Raw genomic sequence first — 19,080 nt, forward strand, 5'->3', positions numbered from 1 at the left:
AGTGGCTAAATAAAATGGCATACTTCTTTGTGCTTTTGTTATAACATGCTCATGTGCAGCAAACTGTGAAGAAAATGTAGTAATTAGAGGTTAAATTAATCCCTGACAGACAAGCAGTTTAGTAAAACTGGGCTCTCTTCACAAAACATAGCATAAAGCTTGCCAGTCTTTCAGAATATGCACAAAAAACATGTGAGATTGGCAAGTACGTTACAACTGCAATCCAACCAAAGGGAGTAACATTCAAAAGTCAGAGTAAGTCTTCAAATAGCCCGTATTAACACCTAAATCTCATTTAAAACATGTGATATAGAAATCAATGCTATTGTTATTGTAGACACCCTGACTGCCTGATCAAGATCAACAACTTGAAACTAAAGAGCCTTCCTTACATGGCTTTATAATCACAGTATGATCAACCTCTAATATTAACAACTAGAAACCTACCTTTCTGGTTCTGATTTTAATGTAGATCTTAAATACCAAAGCTCTACCTACTCCCTGCAAAATAAAACGTGTTGCATAATTCTGACAAATTAAATGGGTGTGGTTTGGGAGAGTTTAATTTTAAAAAATTCATAGGTATTTAATTCAAAGATGAGATGAACCTTCCCTGGAACGGAGTAAGGAAAAACCAATGCAAAATATAAGACACTTGGCCATACAATGTTGATACTCTCCACTAATGTGTGTGTGTGTGTGTCAAGTTCAAGTAAATATTTCTCTGACCGTCAGGACTGATATAAAACTGTCTTATTTTCAAGTCCCTCAAAATAAGGTTTCTACTTAGAGAGGGAAAGTCTGAGAAGCATTTATATTGCAAAAAGATCCACTGCTTTTACACAGCATTCATCTCTCCCCAGTGCCTTCCATCCCACTTGGTTTACACATTACCTATGAAGGTGGAAGGTGCAAAAAAATAAAAAAACCTGCCTTTCCCCAGGGCTATCACACCGATGCCACTCAATAGATTGCCTGACATGGGGTGAAACAGTAAGACAGTTAACACCCTCCCCTGCAGAGGTAATCCATATCATGTCTGCAACAGACTGAACCTCCAGCTGTCTGTTCCAGAACTAGAGAGCACAACAGGCCGCTGTGGCTACATCATCACCAGGTAGATTCAAAAGAAAACATCTTACAATCAAAGTGAAGGAGAACTGTAGTCTCTCCGAGGTTCTTGGATCTACTTGGGAGTGCATTCGTATCACTGGACAGTCCTGAAATATCAGCTCATCAATGATTAATGAACTAGGACATGCTCCAGAAGGTACTTGGCAACTTTATCAACAAGGCAGTTCTGTACAAGTTCTTTGCCTGAGACAGGGAGACAAGAGAGAAGCAAGAGTTTGAAATGGTCCACCAGAAGGACCAGGTGTGTCATTGCTAGGCACACAATTTAACTAGTACATAACAATATTTTTAGAGCTTGGACAGCTTGCGAAATAAATACATGATTTTTTGCTCACCAGCCTCCTGTCAGTAGCAGCCCTTTAATGGGTCAATACTCATCACTGGCTCATTGCACTGATTAAGAGGTAGTAGGAAGTCTCACCGCCCCAAGAGGAGCAACGGGAGATGCAGAGGCTGCATCATGCCCTCTTGCTACATCCCTTTGTGAGCGTAGGCCTAGGGACAGCACCTAGCACAATGGGCTCCTGGTCCATGACAGGGACTCTGAGGTGCTACGGTCATACAAATAACCATAATAAGAAGTAATCCCTTCTATAGCCAGAGCTAACCAGTTCTCTCAGAGCACAGGGGGTACAATTCAGTCTGGCCTTATGCAAGCTCACACCTCCTTCACAACTTCTCTCCCATACAAGGGCCAGCCAAAAATTTGACCCAAACGATGGTCTCCTCCAGCTTTCTCAGCCTTTTTCCCTTTCCTTTCCTCCAACAAGCAGCCATGAGAAGTGGGAGTATGGCATTTCACACTCCCCTTCCTCAAGGACACAGGGCCTGATCTGTGAACCTTTACTCATGGGAGAAAATCACGGTCCTTAACATGCTGAAGTGTTACCAGAACAGGCCCACCAAGAGATAAAAGAACATTAGTCTCTCTGACAAAATACATTACCGAACGCAACTCATTTCATCCAAGAAGCACAATAATGTCACATGCTTTTTAGAAGAGTTGATGCGACCGCCTGGAAAATTCCAAACAAAATAAACCATCTTTTCCTCTGCTTTGTTTCCTTTCCCTCCATTTTTAATTTTTTAATTATTATTAAGGAGATTTACATGGGGGATAAAGAACTTTAATTTTTAAGACCCTTCTAGTTAACCCCATCTGAATGCATTACTCTCTGTGACAATGCAACTGGTTGCTTTGAAAATGATGAGGTCATACATAGAGAACTATGATGCCAATTCTGCTACCTTTACTCACATCGAGAGATACCTTCATCCTGAATTAAGGTGGCACAATCTGGCTCTCAGGGAACTGCAGGTGACAAATATCCAGCAGGAAAGAGGGAGATACGGTGAAACTGTTAAGTAACAAAGCATTTGGTACTCCATGAAAAGTGCTCCCAATAATAAAAAGCAAGAGAAATACAAAAAGGGATGTAAATGCTGATTGTTTTGCAAAGTTTTCCTGAAGCTGTCAGTAGCTTGAAGTGTGGCAAAGAAAGCCAGAGCAGTTTTACTGATTACCAGCAATGTAATCAATAAAATATTATGTACATTTGCTACCTCCACTCAAAATAAAGAAATATTTCAATTTAACATACAAGGAACTCAGATACCACAGTGATAAGTGCAGTATAAGTTGCCTAGTTAATTTGAAGCAATGACCTTTTTGACCAGGCAAATCTTATGTGTTTAACCAAGATAAAACTCTTAATGACCATACCAAAGTATCTTCTACATTTGGCATTCTAAGGCAATTTTCTGAAGTTCCCCCTCCAAAGTATCTGGCAAGAAATGAAGTGCTGCATAATTTTAGGGCTCAACATCTGAAAAAATTAGAACAGTCTCAACTATTCTTTGAGATGTATAAAAGAACAGTTGAAAAACTTACAGTTGACTGGTGCTACCTAGGTTACCCGTCAATAGCACTGAAACTGGTATATTATTAAGAGAGGTGTATGATGGGAATTGGTTTATTGTGCTGATCCATAGTAACCAGCTCCTGTTCGTCCATCATTTATCTCTCTCACCAGCGACATATGGGTTTGTCTATTCACACTCTCAGCATTCTATCTGCTCCAACAAACAGTCAGCCTTTTTTGCTTGGATGAAGAGATTTTTTTTTAGTTACATCCATTCTGTGCGTATCAACATTTATGGCAGCCAGATAATTGCCAAAGAGCTCAAGGGGATAAAAGCTACCTCTTTATAACAAACACCCCCTTAAAGAAATCAATATTGATATAAAACATTTTAATGCAAAGCTTTGGTGTATCTTCTGCGTCCTTCAGTGTGAAATACATTTTTCTAAATGGCAAGTCAGAGAACATTGGACAGAAAGCCTTACTAATGAGTTAAAATACTGCTCTCCCCACAGAGGCTGAAAATTAGCAGCATACAATATTAATCATTCCTTAAATAAGAGAGTGGCAAATCTGTCAGATATAAAGAGGTTTCTTTGGAAATGTGCCATCGTTATTTCAATTGATTTAACTATCTTTATCTGAAAATCATACCAATTACTAATGAATCGTAACTTACCAGCACCTTCATCTAAAGGTTTCATGTTGCTGACAACTCACAAATGGCCAGCAGATAGGAACAATGAAAACTTTGGGATTTTCCATTTCCTTCCGATTTAAAAGCCTCAGCCAGCTTCCTACTTCTCCACGGCTCTGCTCCCCGAGGTTGCATAAATCTAATTACCCCACTCTTTGCAAGATTTAAATGATCCTTCTACGGCTATTTTTTTTCAAAGTTATTTTTAAAGGTAACTTTTCAAGGAACGTGGAACATTTATCAATCAAATGATTGGGAACTCTCAAGTTGTAAAATATTTAGCCTTCTTAATTTACTGTTCCCACTGTCCTTCACCTCTCCCTCCAATTGTTTGTTACAGTCATTGCAGCTAGTTTCCAGTTAGGTCCCAATCCTGCAATTAATATCCCCATGGGTTGACCCTTGTTCCTGCAGAGCTCTGATTGCAGGACTGGGATCTTTGATTATAAACCCTCTAAGGCAGTAACTGCGTCTTCCTGTGTGTTCAGACAGTGCTTAGCACAATGGCTCTCTTACCCTGACTGGGATCTCTGGGTGCTACCACAATATAAATATTAAGTACAGTGGTCACAATGGAATATTAAGAACATTTCACTGAAAGATACCCAATGCAATGTATTTATAAGGCACCTCTTATATCTGTGCACCGAGAAGCCATAAGAGGAGTGATATTTTAACTGGTGCCAGTAATGACTCTTCCAAGAAACAGTAATAGCTACCTTCACTCTTCAAAGTCTAAAGAATTACTCAGTTTCAAGGATTTAAAAGTGGAGTCGTGTAAATATTTGCCCTTCTGAGTTTGAATTATTTGTTGCAAGGATTTTTACATTTTATTTTTTGTAATCAGAAACCCAGTTAGAAAAGAACAAGATTTGCTTTGGGCTGCTCAGCGATAAACATTAAACAGCTTTTCACTCACTGGAGAGAGGAGCTGTTAACTGCATATCACCTGCTTTACGATACATAGTATTTGTTTTTCATCCCTCAGCAACAGACTATTTCCTGGTTGAGTTTAAAAACTCAGTGACGTTCCTGTTTCAACCCACACATCTGTGTCACTGTCAACGTCAGTGGCAGGAAAACATTAGAAGTCACCCTTTGCTAATGGTTTCCTAACATGGAATTTCCTTCTATCTCCCTCAACCCACCTCCTCCCTCCAGCCAGACACATCTTTCCCAAATTGCTTTCTTTTGCCCTTCCAAACATATGGCACAGAGAGACAACTGAAAATGGTCACTGCCAGAACAGGGAGATTATGATTATTTAAGACGATAGAGTAACTTATTCAAACTACTCTTGCCTGCCTTTGACTTAGAAGCGTGTATGTATATGTGTTCAACCAGCCTTTCATCTGCGCTTCTCTTATACAAAACACATATGTTTGTCTTGCAAGCATCTGGCATCCCCCATCACAGTATTAGTGCCTCCCACCCCTAATATTATACTTGTAATCAGCTTTCTTACATAAATGTATAGGAAAATATATTCTCATGCTCAGTGTGTGGGTGTGTTGGGCTGGGGAGCATGCCAATAACTAGTAAAGCAATATGTGAGCCCATTACTTTTCCCCCTGTTGAGAATATGCTATTTAGTATGCAAACTATGAGCACCTAGAAAAAAAGAGAGAGATGTTTCTTTAAGGGGAAGAGCTGATTAGCTGCTCTTGCTGGCAGCAAACAGCTGGTCAGTCGGGCAGGTTCAAGGCCATTTCAGCTCCCTCTCTTTTGGAGGCACCATATGCTCCATCTCTCACATCAGCAGCTTTATTTTCCAATAATCTTGCTCCAGAAGGGAAGCAACAAAGGAGGCCAAGGCGGGGAGAGCCCACGTTCTACACTTGGCTTATTATTTGCCAGTGTCAGTTTTGTGTGTGGACACGCTAGCCTTCCTCTCAGCCTGGGCTAAAACCAGGGAAGGGGAAAGGCATCTGCAAATGCTTTTTGCCTCCATTTCCTACTAGCAAGCTGATTGCAAGGGGAAGGGAGGAAGAATTCCCACATTAAGGTAAAATGATTTTGGTGGGCTGGGGGGAGGGGGTGTCTCACTTCTGGCTGCAATAGATAATGCACTCATTCAGGTCCGCCCAGGCCTTCAGGGGCAGTTTTTCTCCTTTCTCCAAGCCCTCTACCTGGGGAGACAGGCATTAGGAATTAACCAGGGATTAGGGGCTAACCAAAGCAACAGGAACATTATATAATAGGTGACATATTTCCTCCACCTTGCTCAGTTTAACCCCCAGCTTTCTCCAGGGTGTTGGAAAGCTCTGTGGGGGGGGGGGGGGGTTCAGCCAACAGCTCAGAGGGGGAGAGAATCCTAGAATATCAGGGTTGGAAGGGACCTCAGGAGCCATCCAGTCCAACCCCCTGCTCAAAGCAGGACCCATCCCCAACTAAATCATCCCCGGCCGTGCTGTCGCAACCGGCAGCAGGAAGGAAGGAGGCGAGGGGTCCACACCAGCGCGGGACACGAAGCTTTGGAGCCGCCGCTGGTTTGCACGGATCCTGGGCTGCCCCGCATGCCAGCGAGCGCGCGCGCCCCTGCAGCGGCAGGAGCGGGGAAGGCGCCCCCTGTCCCGCGCACGCTCTGGCATGCACAGCGGGGATTGCTCCAGACGCAGCGGGGAAGGGACCAGACACACTTAATCTCCACATTTGCAGCTCGCAGGCTCGGGAAGCACGACAGAGAGGAGGAAAGGAGGGGTGGGGTGGGGTGGGGGGGGGTCATTATAGAGGTCACCCCCCGCCCCGCCCCGCCCCGCGGTAGAGAGGGAGGCTCCTCGTCCAGCAGCGATGCAGAAACTCCCTGCAGAGCCACGCGGGTGCCTGAAGGGCTAATCTGCTTGAGACGGGAAGATGCAAAGTGGCGACGGGAGCCTGCAAATTGCGAAGAGGGAATTAGAGCCCTGATCATGTTAGACAGCGACTGGGCGTCCCAGGCTTCCCTGCAACCTATAAATCTCCAGTTACAAACGCGAGGCTCGCTGCAGAAGCGGCTCTGTCTGCCCTAGTCCCCCTCCCTTCGCTCTGCTGCTAGGCTCGTGGAACACAAAAGCCGCTTTTTAATGTATTGTTCCAGGAACGGGGGCGGGAAGGGGGGGGAGAGGACGGCCTGAAAGCAACCGAAAGCCCGATTCCTTCCCCGGGAACTGCCGTTCCCCCTCCCGGGAAACCTCCCAGTCACCCCTGGTTACAAACTCGCCCGCCCCCCCTAACGCAAAGAGGCTGCAAATTGCAATATCCCCAGCCCTGCCCCGCGGCACCCCGGGGCCAGGAGACCAGGCAACGAGCAGGAGCCAAATGGCACCCAGACCACCCCCCCCCGCAGCAACTTCCAAGGGGGTCCGGACAACGGGACGTGGGGAGATAATTGCTGGGGAGGGGGTCAAAGGAAAGCGAAGGGAGGAAGGATACCACATCGAGACTGCAGGTTACAGGGGAGACAGGGAAGCGAGACAGGGAGCTGCTTGTTTACCCTGCGACTGCCTTAAACGCGGCTCTTAATCAGAGGATGAGAAACCAAAACAGTTTAAAAACGTGAGTCAGCATGCATTTTATTTTAAAAACAGCCCCCGTCTCTGAGAGAGTCACACACTCCGTTTGCACCATCTCGCCTCACTCTGGGGCCACTCCTGTTTACACACACACACACCGCGCTTTATATTGAAGGGGGTTCGATTTTGTGCTGCAAACTCTCGGAAGGAATAACTCGAGGGCTCCTGATGCTCTCAGTTGGGTCTTTTGTTCAAATCCTGCCGGCAAAGTGTGCACTTTGCACTCCAAAAATAACCACAGACTTTTCTGCCAGCAGAATAGACACACGCACGCACCCCTCAGCCTGTGTGTGACACCTTGCGGGGGGAGCCCCCTTAAAAGGATGGGTTTTATTCGTCCATGTCTGTTTGATCTAAGTTTAAACCGAAAGCCCCCAGTAATTAGACTAAAACAAGCCTTCCTGTACTGCTCTGTTTACACGGGGATACTACAGCTCTGAGGGCTGAGTGTATTGGCAGTTTTCTAATCCTATTAGTCTCTGTGCAGTCAGCATTTAATCTAGGATAAAAATCAGACAGCAGCTACTTCCTTTCCGGACGGATTTCGAGACACATTTCATGATGAAATAAAATAATAATAATAATAATAAATAATAAAGTCCCCTTTGCATTAATCGTCTCAGCCCGGTGCCAGGGTGCAGGCAGCCGCCAGAGGCATTCCTATCTGCATTTGTACTCTCGCTGCTGGTGTTAGCAGGGAGCAGGATCTCAGATCATGAACAAACCAACACGGCGTATTTGTCTAAGAAATAAAACTGTTCCGGGACCTTGGGCACATTCTCGGACTGAACCGACCGATCAGAGAGAGAGGAAGGGGAGGAAAGTGTTGGAGGCTCCTCGCTCTTTTGCCAGGCAGCTGCTTCCCAGCCAGACACAGGAGCAAATCTCCCGGAGTTTCAAATCTCTCTCCTGCCACACACCAGCCTGTCCCACTTTCTTTTTTTAAAACCAGACAATCGCAGGGATCACCTCGGTTCAGCACCATTTTAGACACCCACAGACCCCAAGCAGCAGCTGCCCTTCCAGACTGACACCCGCTTACCAGCAAGGAGCGGGTCCAGTCTTCTCACCAAGTTCCCTGGTTTCTTTTAAATTTTGAAAATCCCAGCCGTGGTTTTACAAAGATAAACTAGCAGAATAAAGCCAGCACAAGGTGGGCACTTCCAGGGACCACGCCTGAGAACTTTACAATGCCAGGCTCAGAGGCGCTCACATTATAAACTGCACTAAACCTGGGCAGGCAACTATTTGGATGCGAATTAAGCCCTTTTAAATCAACTACAACTTCTCCGGTTCATATCAATTCCACATGCTACTTACTGGAATATGTGGCTCCATGACCCGCTGGGAAACCAGAAGCATCTTGGGACTGGTGATCAACCAGCTGTTAGATCCACTTTGGCTGTATTTAACGAAACCACGCAAAGCAAAACACTCTAAGATTGTTTTCTCCTTTTAGGTTCCAGGCAAGTTCATCCTGGCGTTGCAGTTTGCTAATGATTCACTGTCTGTCTCAATCTGCTCACTACATTTCCATCAACCCACAGCTTCCTCACTTAGAAGGTGGAGTTTGTGGGGTTTAAGTTACTGATAGGCATATCTAACTGCTGTGTCACTCAAAGAGGAGGAGACACACACACACACACTCTCTCTCTCTCACACACACACACAAACCACTCTAGCCTTAAAGGGGAAGTGTCACTTTCTTTTCCCTTTTAGAAACTGGATCCAAGGAATTATTTGTTCAGTGCATGGAGGCAAATAATGATACAGTCTCTATGCACTGTACTTTTACATGCAAAGATCTGCTTAGCATTTTTATCACCTTCTCCTGGATGTGCAATTTCATTTTGGGTAAAAAGGTAGGGTAATTTACAAATATACAGGGAGTGACTGGAGCTTTATTTTTTTCTTCAAATCGAAGGATACAAATCAGTTAAAGGAGAGCATAATGCATGATTTGTAAAGATTTTTAATCCTAAAAATGGCGATTTCCTGGCTCTTTCTGCTATTCTGGCTAAGATATTTAATAGGAGAATGTTCAAATAAGGGTTAAACTCACCTCCCAGAGGTGAACCCAGGTTAGTAGTAAAGGAGTGGTACAGGTGCTTCCTATGGTGCCGCCTGCGTGTACATTTATTTAGATAGATACAGATCCAGAGCTGCCCAAAATCAGGACGCTTCTCTTATGGTTGTAAACGTGCTAGTCGCAAAGTGTGATTTCTGAATATTAGCGTTGACAGAATAGCCACTGCAGCTGAGGGGCTGAGATTTTCTTCTGATCTCCTCCTGGAATGTGCATAAATTACTCGGCATAGCAAGTTGCAGGCAGTCAGGACAGCATACTGAGTTCACAAATAATTGTGAGTATAATCTCATTCCATTACCTTCCTAAATCACCATAATGTTCACTCCTGTACTGATACCTCGGAGACGCTAAAAAAACCCCTTTTCTTGATCCATTGACCTAATGGGTGAGATGTGGAAATACAGTAGCACCATGTGAGAAGCACCCAGAGGTATTCCAGTTAGTTACTTTACAGAGCGCTGTCCCCAGGTTGTGTGTGTTGATTTAAAAATTAAAAAAAAACTATATTGAGGACCATCACTCGACGACAGTCCTTTTTCTTCATGCCTTTTGAATGTGAATATTAAGATTTTAATCTAAATTTTTTACAGACCATGTTAATTTTTAATTTCTAATAAAATGTCTTTTTTTTTAAGAGTGAGACAAGAAGAAGAGCTCTGTGTAAATGGAAAACTTGGCTCCCTCACCAACAGAAATTGGTCCAATAAAAGATATTACCTCACCCACTTTGTCTCTCTAATATCCTGGGACCAACACAGCTACGACACTACAAACAACATTGGAGGATATCTTTTTTTTTTTTTTTATCGCTTCTACTGGAAATTGGAATAGCAGTAAATTATACCCATCAAGAGAGGTCTGCCCTTAAAATTAAGAAGAAAATAGAGAAAGTGTTATTAATAAAACCCAAGAACTACTTTGGCCAAATAAATACGAGGAGCCAGACTCTGGCCTAGACTCTATGATAGTTCTAACACTGGGCATCCTCAGTTCCCATTTACCTCATGTCCCAGTGAAATTATCCTGGCTTCACTGAGGATGAAATTGCCCTTATTTGTTTACATTTATAGTTGGAAGTTTCTAAAACAAAATAATAATGAATACCTTCAAAAGTTTGATCATGGCACCTGAATGAAGCAGGCTCTCACTCTCCTTAGGTGAAACCCCCAGTTTTATGGGCTGGATGCATCAACAGACTTCATGATGATCCCACATTCCTGAGCATTATTTGTGTTATTTTAATTGCTTTTTGTTTGACAGTGTCCTACTTGTTTGATAGAATTTGTTGCCTTGTCTTGTGGATCTTTGAGAGTTACCATGGCATTATGTAGTATTTTGTATATTGTACAAGAAGTAAAATAATTTAATAACAAACTGTAGCACTGTAAAAGGTCCTAGATCAGGGGTGGCCAAACGTACTGACCCCCCAAGCCACACATGATAATCTTCAGAAGTTTGAGAGCCTGGGCACCTTTCGGGACTCGAGGCTTCTGCATTGCAGGAGGCGCCTGCCCCACTTCTGTTGAAGCGTCCCCATAGGTGCCATCTTCCTCCGGGCCTGGAGGGTGCTCAACCCCTGCTCTGGCCCAAGCCCCCACCCCATCCCACCTCTTCCTGCCACCACTCTGCCCCAGGCCATGCCCCAACTACCCCTTCCTCCAAGTCCCCACCCCCACCCTGCCTCTTCCCACCCCTGCCCCGCCCCCGCTCGTCCCCCTTCCTCCCAGAGCCTCCTTCACACCACAAAACAGCTGATTGTGGTGGGTGGGAGGCACTGGGAGGGAGAGGGAGGAGTTGATCAGCGGGGCTGCTGGCGGGCAGGAAGCGCTGGGGGGAAGAGGGGAGCTGGCTGCCAATGGGTGCTAAGCACACGCTAATTTTTTCCCTTGGGTGGAGCATCCACAGAGTCAGCGCATATGGCCCTCCCCGCTGGGCAGAAGCCCCAGCCCCACCACCCCACCTCAGGGCAGAAGCCCCAAGCTTCCCCCCCACACTCCCAGTCTGGTAGGTGGAGAATGCAGGGCGGGGGGACAGACAAGAGGGGCTCTGCAAGCCACATTTGAACTGTAAAAGAGCCACATGTGGCTCGCAAGCCATGGTTTGGCCACCCCTGTCCTAGAGTCATAGTTTTCATAACTGTGAAAACTAAAGACTGGTGAAAACCTGGCCATGCTGAAGTCAATAGCAAAACTTTCTCTCTGGGTGTGTCTGCACTGCAATAAAAAACCTGCAGCACCAAATCTCAGAGCCCAGGTCATTGGACTCAGTCTAAAAATTGCAGTATTGACATTTGGGTGGGGGGGAGTCTCAGAGCCCTGGCTCCAACCTGAGCCCTAACATCTAAACTGCAATTTTTAGCTCTGCAGCCAGAGCCTCATGAGTCTGAGTCAGCTGACCCAGGCCAGCTGCACCCATGCCATGGGTCTTTTATTGCAGTGCAGACGTACCCTCAGTGGTGCAGGATTCCAGCCTCCCATTATGCATTGATTGGGTCCACCATAGGCAACCTGCTGACAGTCCTACCAAGGTGCCTCAATCTCATTCTGGAAAACGGTGGTGGTTTTGTTTCTGATAGGAAATTCTAGAGGCATCAAGATTGTTGCTATGGGCCATTAAGTCCTTGGTCTTTTTGCTGAGATTGCCAACAAATGTGCCAATTGCACAGATGGTTTTCCTGAGGTGGGCACCAAACACAGTTCTGATCAGCAGGGATTCTCCCTTTCTTACACAGTTTTACAATTGTTCGTCATATTTCCTTTAGCATATTTATCCCAGATATTCTGGAGAATGTGTGACTTATTCAATCTGTTTTACAAAACCAAAGTCCTTTCCACAGTGACAGACTGAGATGTCAGACTCAAAACCTGGAGTCTGGGAAATGTGCAGTTAGGATAAATATATTTTGAAAAAAATAATGGTAATCAAATAGAAGAAAGAGGAAGTGCACAGAAATGTGCTACATATTACTCATCATTTTGAAATAACTGAACCCAGCCGTCTTTATCCTGGAGATTTTGAAAAGCTGATATCCTCTCACATTGCCTTAAAGGCAAACTGTTCATAACCATACATTACAATATCGTGCTAAATAAGTGCCTGGCTTATTCAACTGAAGACAGGTCTAGAGATTGTATAGTGTAGTTGTGTGAGTATCAGGCATTGTCAAATGAGGGATCCAAGTGCTGTAGTAGACTAAAAACGCTAACATCTCAAGTAGGTGCAAACTGAGCATATTAAAGAAGGTGAAAGCCAGGTCAGCACTACTGATAGTGCTGTGCACTGCCACTGGGGAGAATCATATTCAGTTCCCAGCCTGGTTCTGCTGTTCCTGAGGTCATTAAGGGCAGCGGAGGTCCCAGCAGGTGGGGATCCCTCCACAGCATGGTGCGGGGAAGTGTCTTGAAAAGCAACTGCTCCAAAGCGTTCTCAGCAGTATGGATGGACCGAAGGGAACTCTTGCCAGTCCGTGGTTGGAAGGTTGTTTGCCATAGCTAGAGCAGTATGAAGATTTTACTAGGCAAAATACACCTGGCTTATTTACAAACTGGAAGCTTAGGTGAGGTTCGCTGACAGACTCACAGACTTCTGTGCTCCGAAGTCACACAGGAGGAAAACATGAAGTTTGGCGGTTCTGCATGGTCTTGACCTGGAATCTGGTGAAACTCAGTGGTTTCAGCTGAATTTCCCATTGAGGTTGTGTGTTTGCTGGAACCTGAAACTCAAAGCTAAATTCAAGGGGAGTGAAACCACATGAAGTGAAAAAAAATTTTGCATGAGTCCCTGCAAACCAAACCTCCTGAGTTTCCCCCAGCCCTAGCTACAAAGCAGCGCCTTATCGGGTGGGAGTGAGGAATAATGTGTGGGGGGAGGGGAAATTAGGCAGGATGCCTTGGTGCTCACCCCAGGATGGTGACAAGGTCTGGTTACAAGGTCTGGCATGAACGGAGGCTTAAAGGAAGGAGAATGGGGTTGTGGTACAAAAACTGTTCCTATGATGAAAGATGAAAGGAGAACAAAAAAGAAGAGAACTAGGATTGGTTTTGAAGCAACAAAGATGGCTTGGTTTTACAGGAACATAGGAATTGCCATATACTAGGTCCGACCACCAGTGGTCCATCTAATCTGGGATCTTGTTCCTGACAGTGGGCAGTGGCAGATGCTTCAGAAGAAGGTGCAATGACCACTGTAATGAACAACTATGGAATAACCTGCTCTTAGAGGAAGCTTAGGAAGCTTTTTTCCTAAACCGAGGCAGTTAGTAACTGGCTTTTATCCTGAAGCATGAGGGCTAATACCCCATGTCCATTGTTTTACCTTAACATAACTGGCTGGGTTTTCTTATGCATACAAAATTTTAATCCCCATCTGGAACCTGCTAAGCTCTTAGCCTCAACAATATTTGGTGGCAGTGAGTTCCACATGTTAATGAGGCATTGAGTTGTATTTTCTTAGCTCAGATTTAAGTTTATTTAATTAGGTGTCCCTTTCCCTAGTTAAATCACATAGAAGATATTTAAAAATTAGCTGAATTATTTTTCTGAACTGCATCCATAAACAGTTTTAATTTTCTCCGTAATGCTTGTTGCAGTAAGCAATTTTTTCAAAGTACTCTGGAAAAGAATGTGACATTGTTAATATACTGATTCTAATTTTCCTGAGAATCACTAAATTTGGAAAAATAGGCGGCTTTAAGAAAAAGAAACCTGTGTTAGTGAGCAGTTAATTAAAGGGCTTCAGAATGGTCTTCATTGATTTGGACATGAAACAAGAACACAGTTGATGCAAGTCAATTTTTCCTCAGTAGATCATTATTTAACATGAATGTCAGCACAACAATGGCATAGGTAAAGTCATCAAAGAAAGGAGTGACATGTTATCTGTTTAAATGGATGTGCAAACTGGTTTAGGGAATTACATAAATCAAAGTGAATGCCATTTTGTCTTCTGCACAAAATAAATAGTCAAAGGTCTAACCAGAGCTTCTGTGCTTTTGAGTAAAAGGAGATGCTGATACAACTGACCATTAGTACTGTTCTTACAAAAGGCACATTTTCAGTGAAATGATGCAGGATATAAGTATGTTACTTTTAACTGTGTATAGATTTAATTCAAGTTGTTAATTACTGGGTGATTGCCAAAGACTTGTTCCAAATGAAGCTATTTTAATCTTAAGTTTTTTAAAAAAAGATCAGTCTATTGTTGTTCATAGTTAGGGATCTGACCTTGCAGACACTTATGCATGTGCTTAATATCAAGCACATGAATATTCCCACGGAAGTTAGCAGGACTATTAAAGTGCTTAAAGTTAAGTATGTGCATATGTGTTTTCAGGGTCAGCGTCCTAGTGATCAAAGGCTTGCTTACGTAGAGGGAAATCCTGGCTCCATTTAAATCAATGGAAGTTTTGCCCATGTGAAGCGACAATCAAAACTTGAGAAATCTGCCCAGAATTATTCACCACAAGCAAAATCGTGCTGCCGTCACGCAGGCAAAAGCTCTTTATGATGTCCATGGAATTTTGCCTGAGTAAAGGCTGCCAGGTTTGGCCCAACATTGTTTCCTCCCTTCTTACCTGCAATTATGTCACATACAGAGCTCCGACTGAAGTCACTGGAGTTTTGGGTTCAGATCAGTGGCATGCGCTGTAAATAGCAGTGCTGTAAAGGACAGTAAATCCTTTATGTGCCTTCTTCAAAGGCAAAATATTCCACAGAAAGACTGAATTATGACTGACAGATGATTTAAATGTCTTTGTAGAGGAGATATTGCCATCCCAATTCCAATGCTCTTGCAGCTCGTAAGATTTTCCATTAAAAAAATAAAATGTTACAAGTGAATGGTGGCATCATGTTTCATGGCTGTGTTGTTAGCAACAAAAATACATTGAAAACATTGACTAGTTAATGGCCTTTCTCCAGTTTTGACTTGTGCGCGCACACCTCCTCTCTTGACTTGTGATATGTGCGTCATACACGGCTGCTGTGCATAGTGCACACTGGATCTTGGACTTTGTTATGCAGGATGTACAGGCATAGGTCAGCATGTCGGAAGGGTTTCACATTATTATTATTTATTATATGTATTACTGTAGGACCTAGGAGTTCCAGTCATGGACCAGGCCCCCATTGTGCTCGGGGCTATATGAACACAGACCAAAAAGGCCCTGCATTTTCCCATTGGCCTCATTTAGAGGCCCAGAATAAAACCTTCTTTTCCCCTGATACACACAAGTGGCAATGTACACAGAAATACACAGGCACAATTTCCACAAGCCTGGATGTCTGTCCACATAAGATGCCTCTTCTACAAGCATTACACTCTGAAGAAGTCCTGCATTTCTCAGTAGCTGTAGTTTACAGGAACCAAATGGGCAGAAATGCACTTTCCAGCCCAAGAAAACGGGCATCAGGACAGCAGGTGACGTTGTAACTGTTGTCAACTGCCAGCTTTCCATGTTAATGATGTGTCCTGTGTAATGTGATGCCTTGATCTGAATCATATATTTACATATCATTCAGATCAGGGCACATGGATGCCACAATGCAAAAGGATTTAGTGAAAAAAGTAACATGCCATATTCACAGCTACACAGTGCTGTATGTATATATGTGCAATGATCATGGATTCTGAGGCCTGATTCAGAGCCGACCGAAGTCAATGTAAAGACACCTATTTTCTTCGATGAGTTTTGGACCAGGCTCTACCTGAGGCATTTGGGGATAACTGCATCAGTCAAAACATAAGTTCAGCTTTAATTTTATACTATTTTTGGAAGAAAGGAATATGCATGGTTTCTGCCTTTTGGGGACGGGCAGCCTTTTCTGGGCATTTTCAGTTCCATTTCTAGTATGTTCATCTACTTAATGTAGCTGGCACCACCTTTAGGGTATGCCTTGTTTCTTTAGATGCCTCTACTATTTTCACACAAGTTACAAGGCAAAGTTGCATTCTGCATCCCAGGGTAAATGACATGAACATCCATAAACTACCTGATGGTAGAATTGTCCCTACGCTTTAAAGTCATAAAACAAACATGACATTTATTTCCCTTTTTTGGGAGAGTCTTTGAATTAAATGTAGAAATTACACTTTGCACACTTATCAAGAAAATCTAAAATTGTGCACAAAACCTCAACTTTTCTGTTTATTAAAGGAGAGCACCTTTTGGGTTGATCTCTAATAACACAGATATTTTGCCAGCATTGGTTAGTGATTTACTAGAAATTATTGATTTCAAACCTTAGTTTCCTAGGGCTGCTAAACATATCCTGTCATCTGGGATATGCATCCATCTACTAAAGGCCGCAGCCAGTCTAGTATGAAAAGCGTGTGTTTTCTCCACTAGTGTCAGCTCTGTGGCAATGAACGTAAAGCTCTACTTGCTTTCAATACATGACTTTCGAGTCATGGTCATATGCCTAGCACAATATCAATATGGTTTAATTGTGGGATACTGAAAGAATTGCCACATTTTTGTTGTGAAACAAATTAATAGGAAATCACTGTTATGAGAAATCCTCAAATAAAGAAAACCACACTAAAATATTTCACAGAGCATCTCAAACTTTTTAAAAAAGTTTTCGCTTCTTTATATCTCAAACTCATTCAGATTCTTCCATCCTTAGAATAAATTTAATGCATGGTGCAGCCATCTATAATTCTGTCAGCACAACAGGAGCCAGGTATTTCAATACCTGGTACAGATGAGATGCTTAAACAGGATTATTTGTGCTCAATAGGTGGAATTTAAGAACCTCTGTCATATGGATCAATTATTTTTAAGTTATGCATCGTACAAAAGAAAATATATGCCAGGGATAAGAACTTTTTGTTCCTGAGAGCCAAGGAGTAATATCTGATTGGGCATTCCTTGGCTAATGGTCTTAAATATCTCCTGCATTCTCCTCTCTCCTTGCTCTTGGCCTCTACTGTGTCCACTCAGCCAGTGTTCACCTCTGTCACTGCCCTTCCCTCACTTACTCCTTGCTCTCCCCCTCTAAACATTCATTCACATGATCTTCCTTTTGTCCACCTAGCTCCCCTGCCCCAATATCTCTCCCCTCCCGCCCCCACATCCATCTCTCTGTCATCTTTACACTTCCAGATCCAGGCTGCCCACTCTTCTAACCTCAACTCCAAAACAGGAACTTGAGAGTGGATATACGTTACACCAGGACCCATGTCTCACACCTCTCTGCCCCCTTCTCCCAGACTATAGATTGTCCAATGAGGCACTCTGTGTCGCTTGACCTCACTGCTACCTACCTATCTCTTCTAGTGTCTGATCGTGGGCTCTGGGCACATCCAACAGAATAAGTCTTTTGTGCCATTCTGGGCATTCATGCCTAAAGTTTCCCATCACTGGTCGATTATGACCAAGACTATTGGACTTCTATAGCAGTTAAGGTTTAAATTCAATGGCAAGGTTCCTGGGATTGTATGGTACCATCTAATGATTCTGCTGTACGTCTTCTGTTTGGTGAATTTCTTGTCTCAGTATTGGGCAGCCTCGAAAGGAATATACACTTTATACTCACTTTTCCTAAGTCACTTACACATCATAATAAGTTCTGTGTTTACCAGACTGCAGACCCTTCGGGGCTGGCGGTAACAGGAAATGACAGAACTAAGAGGGTTGCATTTTCTTTTCCTTATATTTTGTCATTTCACCTTTACTTTTCTTGTACAGCACTTAGAGCAAAATAAGGTTAATTTAGGGATCCTGGAAAAGGACACAGTTTGTGGGAGAGGATGTGAAGAATCTCTCCCCTTTACATGGCTTTGAAGGGACTGGCCAGATTTCTAGTTTTGTGGGTAGCATCTCTGCCTGTGCTAGATTCCTGCAAGGGGCTGGGTGAAGGCAGCACCGGCCCCGTCCCACTTCCAAAATGAGCAGGAGAGATGAGAACAAGACAAGTAACATGCTTCACTCAGGCTGAGAGTTTTCTTGGGTGTGCTCCACCAGGATACCAGATGGCTCTGGGGACTCCTGCTGCTGTGCAGAGTCTCCAGGCCCTGTCTCAGCACAGGCTGTGGCTTAAAGCCACAACGTAGTGTGTAGTGTTTTCCTACACATTTGAATTGAGAAAAGCTATCTATATGCATTGAAGGTAAGGATCACTGGTAAAGGATAGGAGTACTTGTGGCACCTTAGAGACTAACCAATTTATTTGAGCATGAGCTTTCGTGAGCTACAGCTCACTTCGGTGAGCTGTAGCTCACGAAAGCTCATGCTCAAATAAATTGGTTAGTCTCTAAGGTGCCACAAGTACTCCTTTTCTTTTTGCAAAGACAGACTAACACGGCTGTTACTCTGAAACCTGGTAAAGGATAGGTGACTTCCAAGCCCTGGAGATATTGGACCAGGTCCTCAGCTGGTATAAAACAACATAGCTACCCTGATTTCAAAGGAGGTAGGCTAAGTTACACCAGTTGGGGAGCTGGTTTGGAAATGAACCTGTAAGCTCCCAGTGAGGGCTTTTGCTCTTTCTACGGGTTGGGAGCAAATTGTTCCCCAGCCTCCAACAAATCTTCTTGCTCTCACAGGATGGTTGAGGGACTGCAGCTTCCCAAGCCACTTCAACACTAATAGCTGTATGATCCTGAATCAAAGCAGAGGGGTCTGCCAGCCACAGTAAGTGTTAACTGCTGCAGTGAAAGGGGCTATTTAAGCTGGCTACTAAAAGTTATGTCTGCCACCGCTATTTCAACAAAACATTTTGGTCATTAAATTAATTCAGGCACATC

The 19,080-nt window shown here is 43.7% G+C and overlaps 1 protein-coding gene across 4 annotated transcripts in view; it reads right to left on the reverse strand.

Annotated features, from left to right (window-relative positions):
- Positions 1-19,080, reverse strand: part of MAMLD1 (mastermind like domain containing 1) — a 350,393-nt gene that overhangs the window by 87,980 nt on the left and 243,333 nt on the right. Inside the window, exon 1 of one of the 4 annotated variants that reach the window (XM_084639248.1) lies at positions 8,565-8,812. The exons of the other annotated variants lie outside the window; for them this stretch is intronic. Coding sequence (XP_084495374.1) covers positions 8,565-8,606 — 42 coding nt within the window. The 5' untranslated portion in view covers positions 8,607-8,812. Of the gene's footprint in view, positions 1-8,564; positions 8,813-19,080 lie in introns of those variants that run through there. 4 annotated transcript variants of the gene reach the window in all.

Source organism: Lepidochelys olivacea, assembly GCF_965140295.1.
Source record: "Lepidochelys olivacea isolate rLepOli2 genome assembly, chromosome: 9".
Classification (NCBI taxonomy): domain Eukaryota; kingdom Metazoa; phylum Chordata; order Testudines; family Cheloniidae; genus Lepidochelys; species Lepidochelys olivacea.